Below are 16,865 nucleotides of genomic sequence, written 5' to 3' on the forward strand. Positions count from 1 at the left end.
ACCTAAACAGTAGTGTGGGCATTAACAGCCAGATAGCAAACAAATGCACACAGTAGGATCTTAATGGCCATGGCAGAAAAGACCCAGAACCTCGACTTGTTATAGAGAGAGGAAACATCTCAAGAGTGCACAGTGTGGCGCAACTCAGAGCTGCGTGTGCTGGGAACTGGCACTCTACCACAGCAATCGTATCTCAGGGATGTGTGCTGGAGGTAATGAGTCACATGCACAATACTCGTTAATGACAAACAGCGTGACAACTCCCCATGCTCCATTTTGAAAAATGTATATCGTCTAGGGTATTGTTTACTGCCTCCCTAGCCAACCTGTTTCTGCAGCACGTCTGCCGAATAGCAGGTGTTGCAGATACAACTGTGCCAGAGATGTCCCTGTGGGGGAAGGTTTCAGGCATGTGGATAGGACCAAGGGGGGTTATTCTGACAATATTTTTCTTCCTCAAGTAGTGGATGAAAGAATTATTTGTGTGATGACCAGTAATGCAGCTGCAGGCAGGAAAATGCCAAGTAAATGCAACAGAAGGACAGATTTGTACGCAATCAGTAGTTTAACTGTCCCAGTTTTATTACTGTTAGACAGCAAAATCTTCATGTAGAAGACTAAAATTCTGTTGAAATGGAAAAGCTGTGTGATTTTGAGGTGATTTCTTTGGAGTTTTCCTTGGGAAGGCTTTGAGGGGGAGGAACAAAGAAAGCAGTCCTAGCTATGTCAAAGTGTTGTCTTTGCTTCGGAATTCCTGTGTGATGTGTGCCGTGGCAAAGTTGAGGTCATGTTTTAAAAAAATTCTATAAATTGAAGCTGTTTGGATCCAAAGTTTTGTTTCAAACCCATCTTTTCATTGAAGATTTCTGTGTTTTTCATACTGACAGGTGAAAGAGAAAAGAAATACTTGGTTCAATGCAGTGTTAGCATAGGATGCCCAGGGATTGTTGTGCGTCAGCAGTGGCTCACTGAAGGGAAACGTGCACGGTTATGTACAGTGTGGAACAAGGACAGTACTGGGAAAATTGCTGGGCTTGAAGTACGTGGAAACTTTTAAATTCTGGGCTAAACTAGGAGGTCCAGGTGACAGTAGTAGTGCAAGAGACGTCAGGGTGACCATGAACTGACACGGCAACGCAGCATCAGCACTTGAGAAAAAGAGATGGAGGAATTAATTTGTAGAGAACAAAGTCGATGGAAATTTGCATTGGGAAAGTTCACAGCCTGATGCAAATACAATCGATTTGTGCCATGTGTCTCCACTGAAAATCTGTGCCTGAGGACAGAATTTGGCCTCTCCTCAGTGCTCCGTGGCTGGCTGTAGCCTTCATTTGTTTCCAGGAACTGATAGCTACTGCATTTTCACAGCAGGTAGAAATGAGGTTAACTCTATGGTTTCTCTGGGCTGTGGAAAAGAAAAAAAAAAAAAAAAAAAAACTGGAAAAAAAGAAACAAAAAAAACCCCATGTATAAACATTCAAGACCTTTTTTCTTGTTGCATGTATGCTTTGCTTGTTTTGTTTTAAAACCCTGCCTCTTTTAATTACAGATACCTAGTGGAGGAAATTAAGAAAAGAGAAGGATTTCAGCTTATTTTGGAGGTAAGCGAAAATGGAACTGAAGTGGTGTTGTCGTTGGGGCATGTCTACTGTTTGATTTTGTTCTTTTTAGCCAATTGCCACTTTGTATTTGTAGTATATAATTTAATAAGCTTTATCTATTGGAGATACACAGATATGATTGAACACACAACAGGCTCTGTATTCCCTGCCATCCCTCTGCCTATTTTCCTAGCTTCCGGGTCTGTATTGCCTCAGGGGATATAGATGGAGCACTTTCACAGAAAGTGAAGAGTGTGGCTGCTAGTACTTGCCAGACTTATGGATAAGACTATTTTGTTCCTAAAAATTGACTACTCATCATTGAAATCTAGGGTGTTTTTCTTTAATTCTGTTCCTACATCCACCTTCCTAAAAACTAGCCAAAAGTTGTGGCTTTCACCTGTCTTTGCTGAATCTGTCATCTTATTACCTGTTGGTGATCTTGCTTAGGGGAGAGGGAGTAAAGGGGGCAGAGCTAAAGTGCTCTGTTCTGCCACCTATCTCCTTCTCTTTCGTTAATGCGGCTAATATCTGGGAATGTTGAAAAGACCTGTCATTTTTCTAAAAATCTTCAGCATTGTTGGAAGTGTATGTGTGTGAAAGCTGGGTATGTAGCATGGGGAGGAAGAGAGCACAGGAAGGAGGAAGGGAAAACAAGTAAGTGCCACACGTGGAGATTGACAAACCATAATCATGCAGATTTGATCTACGCTGGCTGATGCCAGGAGCATTCCAGGTTAGGCTAGAAGAAATACAAAATATAGAAAAAATATTTCATATAATTCATACAATATAAACTTTAACTTTGCAAACTGATGATTTCAAAGTGGTTACTGGGAAACTTCACATGGAGTAAAGAATTCTAGGCCAGCAGCACATGGTGGGGTTACTAAAGTGGCAAGTCTGTTAAAAGCTCTCCATTATTTGTTACTGTAGAGCTCAGCAGAGAGCCTAGATCTGCTATAGATGTGAAAGCTGTTGGTGAGAGCAGAGATTGCTCTCTAGTTACTGCAGGAACAGGACACCTGGACTGAAAGTGGGATTGAAGGGAGTGCTATAGTATGGGCTACGAGGAGGAAGTTGAACAAGGGTTAAGAAAGCATTTTCCAGAGGGCAGGGGGACAAGCAGTGAGAATTTGAAGAAAGACTGCTGGGAGGCAGCTAGGCCCAGTTATGCAAGCCCTTTCCAAAAGGAAGCTGGACTTTGGAAAAGAAGCTCAGGAAGATGATCCTCTGATACACGCATTGAGGGAAGTCCTGTAGTGAGAACCACTCTATGGCCTGGAAATGCTGCTCGCGCATGAGTTACCTTGAATTCTTCTGCGGTATAGTTGTTTACCTGCTTGGATAAGAGCTGTGACAAGATAACCAGAAATAGTAAAGCATGGCTGGGGGTAGTTAAATTTTTCTAGGACGAATAGTATTTTCAGAGGGGGATGATGTGTTTGATGTGTGAAAAGAAACTGAGATAATCAAGAAGGCAATATAGGCAATGGCAATATGGTAATATATGCAATCTGTCTAGTCCTGTCATCTGATTTTAAATAGCTTTAAAATAAACCCCATAACAGCGAGCTAGTGCTTGCGCTCCTGAGGAAGCTACTGCCTTTTCAGGCTCCGTGTTTATGTGTGTACTCAATGTATGCTCTTTGGGGAAAGAAATGGGACTTTAAGAGCTGAGCTTTATTTCATTCAGTGGCAGCAGGTGGCAGGTTTGCAGCTCTGTTCCTGCTGACAACAATATTCTTCTTAATGATTAAATTGTATTTAATGCATTCTTTGAAGTGAGGCGGAAAATGATATGAGCAGTTCCCAGTGCCCTTTCATGAAAGAACATGACTCAGCTGGTGGGCTCTCCTTGTTCAGGAGACTGCCTGGGATTGTAGTAGCAGCTGCCGCATTCACAGTGGGGCAAAGAGATTCTGTGACCCAGCTACCAAGCTCCTGTATAACTTCTTTTTTCCTTTCAACCAGGACTAACAAGGATGACATGTGGGAGGGGAGAGGGGTGTGTGAGTTTGACTGTGGTGTAGATTATAACATGGATTATAGTGTGTTACAAATACTGTCGGTCAAGATTGACTGAGAGTTTTTACAGGAAGTGTTGGCTGGCATTGTTCAGTAGAAATAAATGACTAGATATGTAAGTGTTAAATGGTGACAAAAACTGAGTTTGTGTTTTTTGTGTAAAATGCATCATAGGAAACTTCTATTTAAAAAAAAAAAAAAGAACACTAAAAAGAAAATTTGTTCTTCTCTTTAAAATTGCTTCAATTTTGAAATCTGTAAGTTACCTCTCGGTGACTGTTACAATGTTTTCCTAACCAGAATTTTTAGTGAGTGAAGCAGAGTTAAATATGTATGTAGGAAGAAGAAATGAAAAAGGGAACCAGAGAGGTTTCCTTTTCCTGGCAACAGGAAGAGATGTGATGATGTGAAAACTATTTTGAATTTCAAAAAAGGGAGACAAAAGGTGAGCTGGAGAAGGAAGTTTTACTGAAAAGGGTGTAAACTCAAAGGCTCTTTTTTGTCCCGTAAAAAAAATAAGGCAGAACTTTTTGACAAGCTATTATATGTCTTATTGTTTCATGTGTTACATCTCATAAGCAATCACTTGTTCTCCTGTTTAGCCGGAGTACGCAAACATTTGCTTTTGGTACATTCCACCAAGCTTAAGAAAAATGCAGGATGGACCTGAATTTTGGCAGAAGCTACACCAGGTGAGTATCACATGAACAGTCTTACCTGTAGCTTACCAATTGATCTGTGTGCCAGACAAAAATGTGAAGTAGGCTCTGACTTTGCCCGTGATTAACCTATCAATAGAATGAGGATTTAATCCTTAAACAGGTGTTAGTAGGATTTTTAAATTTATTCTCTGTTTAGACAAGGCTAATTTTTCTCTTAATATAAAGGATGCAGATAGTCACAAGTATTCAGCTTACTATCAAAGCTGTTAGCGGGTGGCAGAGCTGAGAGAAGAGGAACAGTGTTGTCTGCATCTCTTGTCTAGACAGAGTATTCACTACCTGTTTCAGACACTTAACAGTTGTCCTTGGAACTTGTCTTGCATTGTCTATGATAATCTATGATAATGCAAGTGAGGAAGTGCTTAAGAATACATTTCTGATGTTAAACGACCCATAAATGACAACAGGAATACAATGGGGAAGACTTCATTGGTGAGCATTTTGGTATCTCTTTGCCATCCTGGTAGAAAATCATGAAGATCTTGCAAAAAGCAGCAGTAAAATTTTGAAGTAGCTATTGGGAATCGGTAATTGACAATGAAGCAAACAGACACTGTGGTATGATGTTATACTGAATAAGATTTCCTGCAAGGAACTGAATTTAATTCACTGTTTGTTCCTCTCTGTAGCAGCTTTGGTGTTGTGCATTATTTGTTACTAAAAATTTAAACTAGATCATAGATGCGTATACCACACGCATACTTGTGTATGGTATACATGTTATATGTACATGCTGTACATACCGTGTACACGTGCATACTTCCTATAAAGTCTGCTCTTCTTTCAGCAGCTTTCCTGTCGCAGGAATTACTTTCAATTTATGCTGGATGCTGGTGTCTTTAGGGGGGAGGTCTGTCTTACCCCTGCCTCTATTGTTTTGGAAAGTACACTTAACTTTTGCAGCACAAAGCCATGCGTAGCCACAGTGTGGATACAAGGGCTTTGCATTTACCAAGCTTTCACAAAGCAAGGATGGGTCTTCCCTTCCTCTTGTTAGTGGAAGGCCTATATATGTATATGTCTGTATACATGTATACGCACACACACAGAGCTGTTTAACAGCTCCTCTACCCACGGAGGAGTAATGATTTGGAAAGGAGCAATGGGAAGGTACAGAAGAAACAATGCTGCAACTGCCACCTTTTGATTTATGTATCTGGGGAGTGGACTAATGCAGAAAGGAATGAAGCACAATAAATAGCTTTAGGCACGTATATTGTGAGTGGGTTTCTGAGTGTAACTTGCTGGGTCTTTGCTCTGCTGCTCTGTGGTGCTTCCAATTAGGGTGAGGAATAGATGCCTGGCTTTATTTTATGTGCTGATATAGATAGACTGATGCTGGAAAGGCATATTTCATAGCCAGCGTTTTGTGAGAGAGAACTTGGAGGCAAAGGAACTTGTGTGCAGTTTCTCCCGAGAACTGAGCACCGCTGCAGGTCTCAAACGTTCTCTTCACGAGCAAGGTGACATTTTCTTGATCCTTATGCCTCTTCTGATGAAGCACTAAGAAACACAAAATGGAAATTCTAGAACATAACCTATTTCCCTCCTCCCCACAAAAGCCTGAAAAAAAATCTACCACAAACCAGAAACTCCCTAGCAAAGCAAGGCGCCGAATGGCACAAATTTCTCTCGCAGAGGATGGGGAGAGGAAACAACAAATGATGGTTGTTAGTTATATTGCTTTAGGCACTGCTGGGAAGTTCTTGGATGCTACTGGAGTGAGCCTGTTACACAACTAAAACATGGTTATTTCACCTCCCTAATTTTCTACAAGGACAGGTCTGGGGTCACTTTGCTTTTTGGATGCTGAGGGTCAGTTTGGGACACAACGTGTCAGTGAGCAGATGAGATGACAGCACTGGGTCATAAAAAAGAAGGCTGACTTGACATTTCCAGCTAATGTTAATTTGTTCTAACATTGCTAAAGCATAGTCATTATATTACTATGACATTAATCAGTACAAAAATATGGCTGGGCAAGAAGGAATGCATCCTGATCAGCAAGGTGTAAGTGATAAGATAGTGAAGACCGGAGAGGTGGTTGCATTATGTCATTGGTGGGCGGATGGGGATGTGTACAGTTTCTTGACTGCGAGTGCTTCCCGAATATTCCCATCATTTGGTTAAAATGAGCATTAAAATGCTTTAATTCGCAGTTTGTCTTTCGACACAACATTTTAATGTCACAGTTATTCTGTTTATCCAGAAATCAATCTTCCTTTTTGTTGACCTGCACATCTGCCAATAATTAAGGAAATGTATCTTAAAAATCCCTTCAGCAAGTAATTGATTTTAGTCAGCTGCTTGTTCAGCGATATTGTTCAGCATAACATGCTGTCTTCTAAGGTTAGTTATGTGAGTTTTAGTGCTAGTGAAAGTTGATAAGCAAATAGCTGTGATCTCAAGTCCTCAGCTTCGTGAAGCATTTGCATGGTCCTATGCAAAATAACCCTGAAGGTTTTCTGCTGTGCTGGCTCTTCTCCAGCTTCCATGGCCCACTTTATGTGGAAAGGTGTCAGGATTTCTTCTTGCAGAAACCGTGCAAGCGGGCACTTCGCGGGAGCTGGGGAGCCAGGGTTGCGTGGCACTGGACACAGTCTTGGGGGCAGTGGCTCGGTGCTCCCGCCGCTGGCTGGGGAGGCGGCCCGTGTGCTGCCGGTGCTCGGCGTGCCGGCAGCCCCCACCGCTTGGTCCGCTGCCGAGGGTGGCCAGCGTGTCACCAAGCCGTGGCCAGAAAAGCCTAACTGGAAATTACACTCCGGAAATGGAACCAAGATGTAAAAAATTTTAAGCCCAGACCGTTCCAATTTATCTATTTTTCTTTTTCCATAACTGCAAATATCCATGCGGGTTCTTACTCTAACAGCCTTCTCTTCAGAAACTCAAAGGTCGGCTTGCTCAGCTCGTGCTGGAGTGTCTCCAGATGACGGAGAATCAGGTGATAGTTGGTAATGATGTCTCTGGAAAGCGTCCTGGCAGCACAGAGGGTGCTGGGGCATAAGGAAAGGTTTGGAGGGGTGCATCCGGAACGGTCACCATCCTGTTGCTAACCCAGCCAGCCAGCCATGCCTTGTGGATTCTGGATCAGCTTGTCTGCTCAGATTCAGTGTGGTTTAGAAGGCTAAGGAGGAGACGGAGATGTAACCATCTTTAACAGAGCCCTCTTCCTGTGGGACCGTGGCTTTGCCGAAGGATCCTGGAGCATAACCGTAGGTAAACTACTGCATATTGAACACTGCTCAGTAAAGAAGGCTAGTGATATATTGCCAAGTACCACTTTAGAGCTCAAAACTGAGGTTAAAGTGTCAGTAGGTTCCTGGTAGGTCTTTTATGCTTTGCTAAACTTTGCAAACAACATATGCCTGAGTATCTGATTTCCAATGGTTCAGTAGAGCTTTCATACACAGTTGTTAGTTCCAATTACTCAAAATTCTAGCATCTCAGTCTCAGACTCTACTTGTGTGGTGTGTTTGGCGGTTTTTGTTTTGTTTGCTTTCTGCCCTTTTGTGGACTTTTGGCCAAATACTACAAAATTTATTGGCTGTATTAGAAGGCTCAGGATACAACTTCATAATAAAGCCTATATAGCTTGGAATGTCATTTTAGCCCCTCCACTCTCCCCCTTAGTAAAAGGTAACCTTACTCTCCTGCCTTTCCTCCCCCCGCTTAAGAGAAGAATGTAGCTGTCTGCTATCTGAAGGCATATTTGTAAAATAGCCTGTCATGCTGACTGGTGTTGTGATATATTTATATAATGAGAGGTTTCATATCAAAGCAGAAACGTAAGGAGGTTGAAGTGGTGTTGCCTTGGCAACCTCTGAATCTTGTGGTCTTTGTGGTATAAATCAAACACTAATCAAGGACCCGATTCAGTATTCTTTACGTATTCAAAATATCTATTGACTACGGTATGAGGTTTGAATGGGAAGGGAAAACAAGACCTCCAGTTGGTTATATTAATAATATTTTCCCTCTATATTTTGGAAGAACAAGAGAAAAATGACACAGATTATAACCACAACATTAAATGCAGCAAGCCCAGGTTTGTCCACAAGAAAAGTCCCCACTTGGGATCTGTGTGCAAAATGCTGTTACTTCAATGCCTGGCATCCTTGTGTACTATATTTTGAGGTTTTCTTACACTTGAACAAGAAAACAATTAAACAGTATTTTAATGTGGGTGTTTGAAGAGTAATGGTAGAGACACAGGTCTGTGAACTTTGCTTGCAGGAGTCATTTTTGTGGTAACAGTAGCCTACTGACTCTAGCATCTAGCTCTGTTTGACACGAGTTTCTGTGGAGGGTCACATGAAATGACAGGAAAATCGATGGTAAGATTTAGACAGAAGTATATGGGAGTTAGATTGACTAAGTCATTGTGACTGACAGATCTGGAGCTGTTCATCAGTCATTTGTGAATACTGCATGTTGATCTAATTGTTGCTGAACCCGTGTGCTTTCTTGTTGCATCGAAATAATGTGATCGTGTAGAAATGTGTTTGGAAAAGCACAGAAAGAAAAAGAGTGGGTCAAGTTCTGTTTTTTTTGCCAACATTTGGGGATTGTTAAGAGGTGATGCCATCCCTTAGTCTTTTTGCTTTCTCTCAAAGCAACCTACAAATCTGTTGTGGACTTCAAGAAACAAAAATCTACAAGTAGAAGAGATTGCTTTGGCAGGTCTGAAAGAAAGACCTTCCAGGGGAATGGAGTGTCCTTTCAGGGAATCAGACGGGGGTCTCCACAGCGGTTGTCTGAAGGAATTCTGTTTGTCAGGGAAATCCTCAGGGTCAACAAAAGCTTCAGATTCATCCTAAATAACTTGAGGTACTTACCCAAGGAAGCTACGTGAGGAGTTGGCACAGTTCCCTCCATCTTTAACATGGAGAAGCAGAAGGGGAGCTCCCAGATCGTGACTTAAGCAACCTAGTGTCAGGATCACCCTTGGGAAAGACTTGTCTGGATTTATTATTTATTCAGGAGGGGAACCTTAGGCATACCAGGATCCCAACAAAGAACCCAATGCTAAATTCCGAGCATGCTGTGCATATGCTGGTTTAGACCCCTATTTTACAGGCTGCTAGAGGGAAGAGCTGCAAAAATCTCATCCTAATTCAGTGGGCCTAGCTGAATTCTCAGTGTTTTGTTCAGGAGGGGCAGAAATGCATCATTCTTGGAGAGGTGAGAGCAGGAGGCCTGGTGGAGGCAGGGCTGCAGGCAAGGACCTCAGGGGAGAGAGCCACAGCAAGCCCTGAAACCACAAAATGAGTAGTACAATAATAACCGGGACTTAGGTTGTAGTGTGACCATTCCTCAGCAGAGGATGGTGCTCAGAAATGTAATAATACAATAAGCAGTCACTTATTACAGTAACAACATCTCTTACTTTGCAACTAATAGTACATAATATGCAGCAGCAGATGAATAAAATCTTTGCAGTTTAGCTGTGTATAAATGACTGTTATTGTTAAGCAGAGAGATCTGAGCTCTGACAAATGAGAAGGAACATTACAGTGGAATATAATAGCAGAGAAAAATTATAGCAGTGTTTCAGTACCTTGTTAATGAGGGATTTGCACACTTTACCTTTTAATATGATTTTTTTCTGCAGTTTTATATAACTCATCAGTACAAAAGTGTCTGTAGCTGTTAATTAAAAAAGATATTTAGCATGACTTTGTTTTAAACGTCTCCTCCCTAGATTTGAGTTGTAAGAACACGCCTTGTAACATGCCTTTTTTAAAAAACAGGTTAATTTAAAATAGAATACTTTGGTTTCTGACTGCATGTCTACACATAACTGGAATTTATGTCTGTCTTCTCTGTTATATTTACTCTTGCATGAGTATTGAAGTAGTAGTGCTAGACTAAGGGGCCAAACTCACTGTTAAAGCCTCCATCAGGAGAAGGAGGGATCAATGCATTTTACACTGGCGGTGTCCACCTTAGCATTAGTCCCAGGTGCTAGCAACACTTCCATATATGTTTTACATTGGTGGGGTTGTACATCTGCTCAACTTTCATCCTCATATAATGGTTTGTGAGACTGACCTGATCTCATGCTTGCTCTTTCATGGGGTGACTGGCATATCAGACGTGTGCGGGAATAGGATGGAGGTATACTTGTATGACTGTATTGTAACCTACAGTTGATGTAATGAGACAAGGCAAAGATGTGAACTGCTTCCAGCCAGCCCATGCTTTCTGTAATAATCCAAAGTAATATTTTAGTAATTCATGATATGTCAGTTGCAGAGATTTATGTTCTAGCTCTCTCCTTGGCCCCTCTTCCAGACTGGCTTTTCAGGAGTGGGTAGTACCAGTTGGGGTCCAGCTAAAAGCAGTCCTGTAAATTTTTTAGGTTGGTGGTACTGTTTCAGATGAGGCAAATAGGCAAGAATCAACATCACTAAATTACCTTCCACTTCCTTTTAACCATGTAAGTTCTGTACTTTGGGTAGTCAATTATTGCTATTCTACCCCTCAGTTGCTTCCCAGGCTTATCAGGTGATATCTTGAACTGAGGGTATTTACATCCCATCCAGCTATAATAACACATCGGGCAGCAAACCATCTCTATTGTAAGAGCACTGTTACACAGCCGGTAAAACTACCCCTCAATTCTCAAAACAAAGAGAAGAAATCCAAATGGCTTTGCTGCTATATGGTTTACTAGATGAGAGTGCAGGGCAACTTTTGTCAGAGAGTTCACATTGAGCCGTGCATGTTCCAGGCCCACTGGGGAACTGAGGTCTATTGATCCCTAGTGCTCAGCCTACAGAAATGATCGAAGCTGTGGGGAGGGAGTCTGCTGCAGCTCCATATGTTGCATTCAGGCTGAACAAGGATTTCATCTTCCCCAAGACACCCGTGGAGCAAGATTGCTCAGATCTCCAGAGGTGAAGTAGATTTCACACTAGTTGTTTCTTGCTTGAAATCCTTTTGAGGATAATGGAGGGTGCAATCATTTCTCCGTGTGGTAATACACATAATGGCACGAAATGAAGCTGGGGGAGGTAGACAAAGTGGAGAAAAATGTTGCGAAGAAATAAAATCATGAGAGACTGACAGATTCAAAGTAAAGGCCCAAACCTTCCAGGGAGATCAATTCAAGATGTATTTTCACCACAGTATGTAATACTCTGTGAAGCTCAGGTATTAGGAGCGATACAGCCGTACAGAAGTATGGTACTTAATTCAGGTAAGAAGCTCACTAGGACTAGTTAGTTAAGCTGGCTGTTCTTTCAGGACCCAAGCAAATCACCTACAGTAGTGGGATGTGTTTTGTTTAGATGTACTGCCTTGTTACAGGGGAAGCATAGGTTCAACTTGTCCAATGTCTTAAAAATTTTGCATACTGCCTCGCTGAAACCTGAAGGTCATTCTAGCTTTCAGTTCAGATAGAGAAGACAAACAAGCAGCTGTCAAACCTTTGCATTGTTAAAAACTTCACACATAATAAATCTTTCTGTTTACATATAGGAAGCATCTAAAAAGCCTTATTTTCTAAATGAAAAATCACAGAAACAAAGGCCATGGGGATTCAGTGGGACTGCATTTTCCGCTTTATTGCCACAGATTCAATTGACTAAAGGGTGCTTAAGCACTGCATAAGTGCTTCGTGCTATTTCTGTGTGAATAAAGACAGTACTATTTAATTTGTGTGGCTTTCAAATAGATACAGCGTGTTACGCAGAGCAGTGGACGTTTTGCATCCATTATTATGAGTCTCACAGATTGTAGAAGGACCAAGAGGGTAAAACTAAACACCATTGCCTTCCAGAATAGTGAATTTTTGGTAGAATTAAGTGGAAGTGGCACAGCTGATATAAATTAAGTAGGCAGTTGGTGATGTATCTCGGAAAATTGTTCTCTCTGTTTGTGGAGAGTTGAAAAGGTAAAATATCCAAGTGCTCCTAATTTGGAGATGATGGTCATCTTGATTAAAGGGTTACACTAAGGTAAAACTGAAGCATTGAAACAATGTACCTTACTATGAATGACCAAGGTAGAAAAGAAAAATAATGATCACTGCAGTGAACACAGAAACAAAGAATAATTTAACATTTTTTGTTATTATTAGCCTGTCCTTATGCTAATGGGCAAAACCAGCTGATCTGAAAACTGTCAACTCTGTAACATTTTTTTAAAAGCAAGCATTAAAATATTTTCAGAGTATAGGAAACTAAAGCAAATTTACATTGAATCTGTCCCTCTAGTTAACCTTTTGTTACATATTTGAAAGGCAGGTAAATTAATGGTGAATTATCAATATTTTACAGATAAAGAAAATAAGGGGGAAAAAAGACATGGATGTAAGAGTCACCATGATCTGTTCTTGCTTTAAGAGCTCTTTAACATGTCATCCTTATTTATGCCTCTCGTCATTTCCAAATAGCATAACAAAAATAAGCACTTCTTACTTGCAGTCATGTTGCCACATGGAACAGTATTGCATTTTCATTCCTTACTGCTATAGAAATGAAAAATTTCATATTTTTTAATGCAATACTGTGAGACCTTTTAGAATTGTTGATATGCACTTTTTGTGTATAAATGTGTATGTGCTCATGTGTAAGATTATGTATTTACATATTGGGATAATGTAAAAGAAAATTATTCTTGAAAAGGGAGAGAATGGAATGAGGCATAGCATTACTGAAGTAACTAGATTCTTAGAAAAGCTTTTTAACAGAATTACAGAACAGTTGAGGTTGGAAGGGACCTGTGGAGGTTATCTTGTCCAAGCCCCCTGCTCAAGCAGGGACACCTAGAGTTGGTTGCCCAGGATCATGTCCAGGAGGCTTTTGAATATCTCCAAGGATGGAGATCTGTAACCTCCCTGGGCAACCTGTGCCAGTGCTCAGTCACCCTCAGTGAAAAAGTGTTTACTGATGTTCGGAGGGAACCTCCAGTATTTCAGTTTGTGCCCATTATCTCCTGTCACCGGGCACCACTGAAAAGAGCCAGGTTCTGTCTTCTTTGCACCCTCCCTTCAGGTGTTTATATGCAGTGATGAGATCCCCCCCATCAGTCTTCTCTTTTCTAGGCTGAACAGTCCCAGCTCTCTCAGCCTTTCCTCATAGGAGAGATGCTCCAATCACTTAACAGTTTTCCTGGCCCTTCTTTGTGGCAAGGACACATTGCTGGCTCATGTTCAGCTTGGTGTCCACCAAGTCCCCTACATTCTTTTCTGCCACGCTGCTTTCCAGCTGGGTGGCCGCCAGCATTTACTGGTGCAGGGGGTTGTTCTTCCCCAGCTGCAGGATTTGGCATTTCCCTTTGAACTTCATGAAATTCTTGTCAACCCATTTCTCCAGCCTGTGTTATCTACATGTTCCAGTTTCTCTTAAACATGGTCAAGATTTTTACTATCTTAATTGTCTTTGGTTACTTTCAGGAAAAAAAACCCTCAACAAAACAACCCTACAAAAGCAAACCCAACCTTATCACTCACAAATATACGCTTTCCAAGAAATGGTGACCTCTAAATCTATGGTTTATTCTTTGACAGAAATACAGTATGCATTCTTAGACTATTTAAAGTTAAATATTTTCCATTCTGAGCTATGGCAAATTGCTATACTCTTGATGTATTTTGTTGTTTTCAGCTAGTGCATCTGGATTCCTGACTACATAGTATTTGTTTGCCCAAACAGCATGTATTTTCCTCTGCTTAAATAGGACTAATTACTCTTCCTTTCCTTTGCTTGATTTTGGAGAGAACATATTGACTAATATCTTAAATGGCCTTTTGTGCCTGCCTGTGAAGAGAACTGCTTTTAATAAGGAAGCAGAGTTTGAAGACATGCAACGCAGTTAATTTAGTTCTAGTTGACCCTATTTGACTATGTTCTTACAAAGCAGCACTGTGCTGCTGCATATCTGCGCACCTCTTCATTATGCTCTCTCGGTGCCATATGCACATTAATAACCAATGATGGAAGAAAAAAAAAGTTCGAGTTACAGGCTGAACTCCAAACTACAGCTTTTCTGAAAGTGTCATAGATCATGTTTAATAGCCTGTGGATCAAAATGAAACCCAGTATATATCACAAGGGAACTCAATAATTGAAGCATCCCAGGAATGTCTAAGTACTGGAGTCTTGAGGTTGCTAGAAGCTTCATTCTGTGCTCAGTTTTTAGCTGAACAAAAGCTGTCTCCTCCCCCCATTGTCTTTTCTTGTAACAAACGATAATGATATTTTAATGCAATGACTTAAATTATTTTATCTGGCGTTTTGGGGAAAAATGAACTCCCTTCTATTCCCCTTCCACCTCCTAATTTTCTGTGGAATGAGAAAAACAGTCATTCAGAGAGGTATTAGCACTTCAGAGTGTCTCGGGTGCACTCGACTCTCGGCTGTCTCCTCTCTGTGCTGGGTGTCTGCAGAATGGTCCCACCGGGGCACTGAGCATGTTCTCTGGGTCTGTGAAGCTGGTCTGCATGCCAGCTCTGAATTTACTCCTTTCATATGAGAAGCCCTGGAGGCTCTCTCAAGGATCGTAACTGTTCCCTTGGTGGTGAGAAAGCAATAATTTGCGACCCTGGGGCTGCACAGGTCGTATCGTGTGGGTATAGGGAGGATGTATAATCTTGTCATGGAAAATAGCAGTCACAGAAGGGTTTTGTGGACTTGGTGCTCTGTGGTTTGCACAGGGGATAAATTCTATTTCTGTGTGAAGGTGGTGGAAGGAAGGATGAATTTTGCAGCATCCTACTGCCAGGAAAAAAAAACCCTTGGAATGAAACTGTAGGAAGCATGGCCAAATGGAGGCCCATGGGCCTTTCTTGAAGTTGTGATCATGGGGCTCCTGTGCCAGGGCTGCATTGTGTTGATTGTAGCAGAGCTGGGTTTGTGCAGGGCGTGCAGGCTGACCCGCAGCCCTTGGGGTTAGAGGTAAGGAGGCAGCCGTGCAGCCTGGATCAGTCCCATCTCACGGTGGGCAGTGGTGCTCCTTGAGGACCGTCATTGTTTCACCTCATGCCTGTAAGCTGCTCCTAGAGCTGCCCTTCCAGCAGCTGTCCAGGCTGTGGCTCCTGGTGCCTGTGAGAATTTTGGTATGCAGTTCAAAGGATCAGGAGTTTTGTCTTTTCTGATAGACAGTGGGAGTTTGAGCTGAACGGGGGTGATGACTGAGGAATGCAAATGAGGGAGTAACAGACAGTTTTCAGGTGAACACTTCCAGTGAACATTTTAGGGTGCACTAGGGGTTGATGAGGTGATTGCCCAGAAGAGCCTCTGGCTTGGTATGTGATGGTTATAGAAGTTCCTTAACCTTGTGAATTCTTGGTATTTCAGTGCTGAAGGATATATGTAGGATAAAAGTAGTGTCTGCCCCTCCCATCAGTCCTTTGCATAAGATGAATCTCATTGAAAGGAAAAAAAAGAACATGGCAAAACAAAAAATATTTTCAGCAGTTGTTTAATTGTTAGTGCATGATTTTTTCTTGCTTTTGCACGTAGCAAAACTACAATGTGGAATAAAAGCCACTGCTTCTTGGTTGGCACCTTTTTAATTGCAGCCTCTCCCTCTGCAAGGGTATGGTGACAGGGGCTTCTCTGAATGCTGTAAATATTTTATAAAGGTACTTGAATATCAGAAGTTGCAGGTGGGCTAAATGACAATCTCATGAATGAATAATGAATGCTTGTGTGGTTTGTTGGTAGTGGCCTTTTAAACAAACCCTTTCTGTGCTGCACAGTAAAGTTTCCTTCTAGTTACAAATCTTTCTGGTGGCATCATGACCATTCTACCCTGCCAGCTGGTACCTGCTGTGGTTTCTGAATGAACCAACTGTTTTCTAGCATTCTGTTGGTTTTGGCATGTTTAATAAATAACAGCAATGAATTGGCTATAGTGCAATAATACTGATTACAAGATAAATAGCACAGTGATTTTTTTTTTTGGTCATTTTGTAGGGAATTGAGCAGAAGGAAAATAAAATCTTTGAGTTTCACCCATAATTAATGGACCCCTGCAGCACGAGTTACTATGATGAAAAACAAGTTAAGATATCTTTCTGCCTTATCAACCAGAAAACGGAAGCTGCTTAACAGTATAAGCTTTTATTTTTCCTCAAAGGACAGGTAAACTTCTGCCACAGTCTGAAACCTGGGTGACAATTTCAATATTGGTTTAGCCTATGCAGGGAAATATTTCGTGGTATTTGTTGTATCAGGTATAAGTGGGGAACTCCCATGTCACATGAAGTTGCAAATGGTATGCGTATTAGGCCATACACAACATCTTAGAAAAAAATGACAAATATACCTGGGGTACAAATATTTTATGAAAGAAAACTTCAGTGGCTGTTTTAGGGTATGAATGAAACATTTATGGCTTTACACTTCTGCTTTTGTTGGACATCTTATGTAGATTTTGTGGAAGAGTCGTAGTGCATGGAAGTGTCCTTACTGTGTTGCTGGTAGTCCAAAGGATGCATTTTTTTGAGGGGGACACTGGTATAGGGGTGCACATACCACAGAGGAAAGCATCCTGTCTGCCAAAG

The 16,865-nt window shown here is 41.4% G+C and overlaps 1 protein-coding gene across 6 annotated transcripts in view; it reads left to right on the forward strand.

Annotated features, from left to right (window-relative positions):
• GADL1 (glutamate decarboxylase like 1) overlaps positions 1-16,865 on the forward strand; it is a 92,517-nt gene that overhangs the window by 51,561 nt on the left and 24,091 nt on the right. For all 6 annotated transcript variants that reach the window (XM_075418961.1, XM_075418967.1, XM_075418963.1 and 3 more), the window contains 2 exons: positions 1,550-1,601; positions 4,232-4,321. In XM_075418961.1, coding sequence (XP_075275076.1) covers positions 1,550-1,601; positions 4,232-4,321 — 142 coding nt within the window. The remainder of the gene's footprint in view (positions 1-1,549; positions 1,602-4,231; positions 4,322-16,865) is intronic.

Source organism: Opisthocomus hoazin, chromosome 4, assembly GCF_030867145.1.
Source record: "Opisthocomus hoazin isolate bOpiHoa1 chromosome 4, bOpiHoa1.hap1, whole genome shotgun sequence".
Lineage (NCBI taxonomy): Eukaryota > Metazoa > Chordata > Aves > Opisthocomiformes > Opisthocomidae > Opisthocomus > Opisthocomus hoazin.